The sequence below is a fragment of the Argentina silus genome, assembly GCF_951799395.1.
Source record: "Argentina silus genome assembly, chromosome: 8".
NCBI lineage: Eukaryota > Metazoa > Chordata > Actinopteri > Argentiniformes > Argentinidae > Argentina > Argentina silus.
The window spans coordinates 16,428,834-16,433,833 of NC_139662.1; the positions used below are offsets into that span (position 1 = coordinate 16,428,834).

At 47.3% G+C, this 5,000-nt stretch overlaps 1 protein-coding gene across 1 annotated transcript in view; it reads left to right on the top strand.

Moving 5' to 3' along the window:
- Positions 1-2,796, top strand: part of LOC310808659 (peptidase inhibitor 16-like) — a 5,760-nt gene extending 2,964 nt beyond the window's left edge. Inside the window, exons 2-5 of the mRNA XM_083675681.1 lie at positions 307-528; positions 997-1,106; positions 1,555-1,646; positions 2,040-2,796. Coding sequence (XP_083531807.1) covers positions 307-528; positions 997-1,106; positions 1,555-1,646; positions 2,040-2,395 — 780 coding nt within the window. The 3' untranslated portion in view covers positions 2,396-2,796. The remainder of the gene's footprint in view (positions 1-306; positions 529-996; positions 1,107-1,554; positions 1,647-2,039) is intronic.
- Positions 2,797-5,000: the final 2,204 nt, after the last annotated feature.

Genomic DNA, 5,000 nt, shown 5'->3' on the forward strand with positions numbered 1-5,000 from the left:
GAGGAACTTCTACGTTGGCTAATGTCTCCCCCTGGCAGTCACCCTGTGTCACTACATCATAGTCTCCCCCTGGCTGTCACCCTGGGTCACTCCACCCCAGTATACACAGTCAGCAGGGAAGAAAACCTGCAGTCTAACGTCTAAACCTATTATTGTACTGTATGCCTACCAACTCTCTCTCTCTTCCTCCCTCCCTCCCTCCCTCCCTCCCCCTCCCTCCTTCCATCCCTCCCTCCCCCTCCCTCACTCTCCCACCCTCTCTCTCCCTCTCTCTCACCCTCTCCCTCCCTCCCTCTCTCTCTGTAGAAGTGGGATGTGAATCTGAAGCTATTGGCAGAGAGCTATGCAGTGAAGTGTGAGTGGAAGCACAACCCTAACCTGCCCGATGACGCAGGGGAGAACCTGTACGCCGCCACCGGAACCCTTAATGTCAGCACGGCGCTGAGGAAATGGTACCAGGAGCACGAACACTACGACTACAACAACAACACCTGTCAGGATGACAAGATGTGTGGACACTACACCCAGGTGACACACTGCTCACTACACACTACACACTACATACTACATACTACATACTGCACACTACACACTACACACTACATACTACATACTACATACTACATATTGCACACTACACACTACATACTACATACTACATACTGCACACTACACACTACATACTACATACTACATACTACATACTGCACACTACACACTACATACTACATACTGCACACTACACACTACATACTACATACTGCACACTACACACTACACACTACATACTACACACTACACAATACACACTACACACTATACAATACATACTACACACTACACATGTCTGTTGTGTGTTTCAGATGGTAGGCAGACTACTATGTAGGTTTAGGGTTAAATACTGTGTGTGTGTGTGTGTGTGTGTGTGTGTGTGTGTGTGTGTGTGTGTGTGTGTGTGTGTGTGTGTGTGTGCGTGCGCGCGTGTGTATGTTTCAGATGGTGTGGGAAGACTCCGAGGCTGTGGGCTGTGCTGCCCATCGCTGTGACACCATGGAGGGGCTGGCCTTTGAGAAGGCTACCTTCCTGGTCTGCAACTACTACCCAGCGTAAGGAGAGAGTATTCACTCACTAATGTGTTGTGGGTAACTAGAGTGTATGTGTGTGTGTGTGTGTGTGTGTGTGTTTGTGTGTGTGTGTGTGTGTGTGTGTGTGTGTGTGTGTGTGTGTGTGTGTGTCATTCTCAGTCAGGACTACAGCAATGACATCATCATCATATAGTATACTGAAAAATGTATGCACTCACTGCAATGTAAGTCGCTTTGGATAAAAGTGTCAGCTAAATGGCATATATATATATTATCATTCTCAGACAGGAAGCATGTCTATGACTACACCAATGACATCATCACTCTCAGACAGGAAGCATGTCTATGTCTGTGTGTGTGTGTGTGTGTGTGTGTGTGTGTGTTTGTGTGTGTGTGTGTGTGTGTGTGTGCGTGCGTGTGTGTGCGTGCGTGCGTGTGGCGTGCGTGCGTGTGTGCATGTGCGTTCCAGGGGTAACTATGAAGGAGAGAAGCCATACCAGGAGGGGGAGTGGTGCTCCATGTGTCCAGAGGACCTGCAGAGATGTCACTCCAACCTCTGTGGTAAGGTGTCACTCCAACCTCTGGCTAAGGACAGGACAAGAGAGGACAGGACAGGAGAGGACATGACAGGGCAGGGCAGGGCAGGGCAGGGCAGGGCAGGGCAGGGCAGGGCAGGTCAAGGGCAGGGCAGGACAGGAGAGGACAGGACAGGACAGGAGAGGACAGGACAGGAGAGGACATGACAGGGCAGGGCAGGGCAGGGCAGGGCAGGTCAAGGGCAGGGCAGGACAGGATAGGAGAGGACAGGACAAGAGAGGACATGACAGGGCAGGGCAGGGCAGGACAGTATTGAGGTATTGTCCATCTGAAGATAGAGAATGATCCTTGATGTGTGTGTGTGTGTGTGTGTGTGTGTGTGTGTGTGTGTGTGTGTGTATGTGTGTGTGTCCTCAGTGTCTGACGCCCCACAGCCTTCAGAGGAGCCTGGTGGTGATGATAATGATGAAGATGAGGGGACCAACAGTCCTACCCCTGGTACTAACGGACCTTACACACACACAGCTACAGAGGATGATCTCTACATACCCATAGGCAGCCAGGAGCCAGAACTGAAGTCAGCCCAGCCGGACCAGCCGGACCAGCCCTGGACCTCAGCACCAACCATGGAGGACCCGGGGGTGAGGGGGGAGGACAGGGGGGAGAGGGGTGGAAAGGAGAGAGGGGGGAATAGGGAAAAGGATGGTGGCGACATCTCTACAGGTCCTCTCCTGGTCATCAGTCTGCTGGTCTGCCTGTCTCTGGGGTTGTGAGGACACACACACACACACACACACACACACACACACACACACACACACACACACACACACACACACACACACACATACACACACACACACACACACACACACAAACTGGATATACTGCATTTATGAACTTATATTGAATAACCAAAAGTATGTGTTCTTAGCCACAGCCTCCCTCCCTCCCTCCCCCCCTCCCTCTCTGCACAGTGCATATATCATAGACATATACACACATATCACGTAGAGCAGCTTTACGACCTGTTACTAATCTAACAGCAACTGTTTTTAAAGCAAGGCATATCTTCTTTAAAGAATGTGATTTTTAGGTCGAATGGAATTGTCAATACTGAATATTTTTGTAAATGTCTGTATATAGAGTATGATAATAAATATTGTTTGTTCTAGTTGGCGTGTCTCCACATAATTTATTCATTATGTACCTGCACACACCCACCAGGGGAGGCTGGTGGAGTTAGAAATCAGAGGATGGTATCAAACACGTTGCCGCTCCCCTCCCCTCCCCTCCTCTCCTCTCCTCTCCTCCACTCTGCCTCTCCTCTCCTCTCCTCTCCTCTCCTCTCCTCTCCTCTCCTCTCCTCTCTTCTCCTCTCCTCTCCTCTCCTCTCCTCTCCTCCACTCTGCCTCTCCTTTCCTTTACTCTGCCTCTCCTCTCCTCTTCTCCACTGCCTCTCCCCTTGTCTCCTCCGCTTCTCCCTTCCTCTCCTCTCCACTCTGCCTCTCCCTCCTCTCCTCCAGAGAGAGAGAGAGGTAAGGGAAGAGGAAGAGAAAGAGAGAGAAGGGTTAGATAAAGGCTGTGAGAAAGTGGGAAGCCATGTTAATAAGAGGTGACCACCTGGGAAAGACAGCAGCACACCAAGCTCACACACGCGCACACACACACACACACACACACGCACACGCACACGCACACGCACACGCACGCACATACACACACACACACACACACACACACACACACACACACACACACACACACACACACACACACACACACACACACACAAACTAGCAGCACACCAAGCCCAGATTCAGCACAACTGAAATATTCATTCAACACTTTCACAGCGGCTATTTCTGGAGATGCATTTACAGACTGCTAATGTGTGTGTGTACGTGTGTGTGTGCATGTATACATGTGTGTGTGCACACGTGTGTGTGTGTGCACATGTGTGTGTGGGTGTGTGTGTGTGTGAGGGTTCAGTGTTCTTGTCTGCTCTTTAAGAGACAGGCTTGCAGGAACTCTCTTAGACGTTAAAATGCCACGTTACATCACCAGGACTTTGCCATGTGATTGGTTGTGACAGTTTTAGGTTTCTGAGAGCGCTGACATCAGTGAGATAATGCACCACAAAGAACAGAAATTCACACTTACCCACAATTCCCTAGAAAATATGCAAATATGCTTCCTTCTGTTGCAAGGGCATTGTGGGTAATTGTGAATTTCTGTTCTTTCTGTTGCATTATCTCACTAACATGTACCTGTAATGTTGGTTCTTGTTTGATTATAACTGTATTACGTCGAAACTTATATGCAAGTGTGTGCAAGTCTATAGGTCCAGCTCTCCATCTAACAATTACAACTGCAAATTAAGGTTCTTCAGTTTTAAGGAATTATGTGGTATACTAATTATTTTGAGGGGCACCCTTTGAATAACCTATTTGGGTTCCATGTTGAATCCTGTAACAAGTAAGAAAAATCAGAAAATGTAAGTAAATCAAATTTAGAAGGAGGACTACAAAAATGAAGTAGATCCAATTTACAGTAATGACTCTGGAACCAATACAATTAAGTTGGTTTTACACTAAAAGCTAAGTATATCATGCATACAACTTAGACTTATTGGTAATACTTAAAAAGCTAATGCAAATAGTTGCAAATAGTTGCCTCACTTTTAAATACTCAAGTATTTAAGTAAATTATTTGTTTACAGTGTAGTGTAGGTCTATAAGGAGAAGGTGCTGTGAGGCTGAGTTTGGCACTAAGAAGACATGATCATAGCTGACATGGCCTAGTATGCCCTCTCCCTCTCTCTCTCTCTCTCTCTCTCTCTCTCTCTCTCTCTCTCTCCCTCTCTCTCCCTCTCTCTCTCTCTCTCTCTCCCTCTCTCTCTCTCTCTCTCTCTCTCCCTCTCTCTCTCTCTCTCTCTCTCTCTCTGTCATACTTCTCTCTCATCACTGAGGGGCAGAATATCCATGACAGGAAGTGCTCAATGATTGGCTGAGCCAGTGAGAGGAGTTCCCGCCGTGCCAGAGGACAGTGGCTTCCACACAAATCAATTCAATTCAATACAACTTTATTAACATTACAAGAGTGTGTGTGTGTATGTGTGTATGACCCGCACGCTTGATGTTTAAAATAAATCTGATTAGTTTTGCCGACTTTTGTGACAGCAATTTTGAAAGGCTGAGAACTATGTAGGCAAATAAAGGGCCATGGATTGGTCAATGACCACATCAATGGGATAAAGCTAATAAACTCTGATTTGACATTTACATTTACATTTACATTTATGGCATTTAGCAGACGCCTTTATCCAAAGCGACTTACGACAAATACATTTGTTTAAGTAAGTGAATCATCTATCCA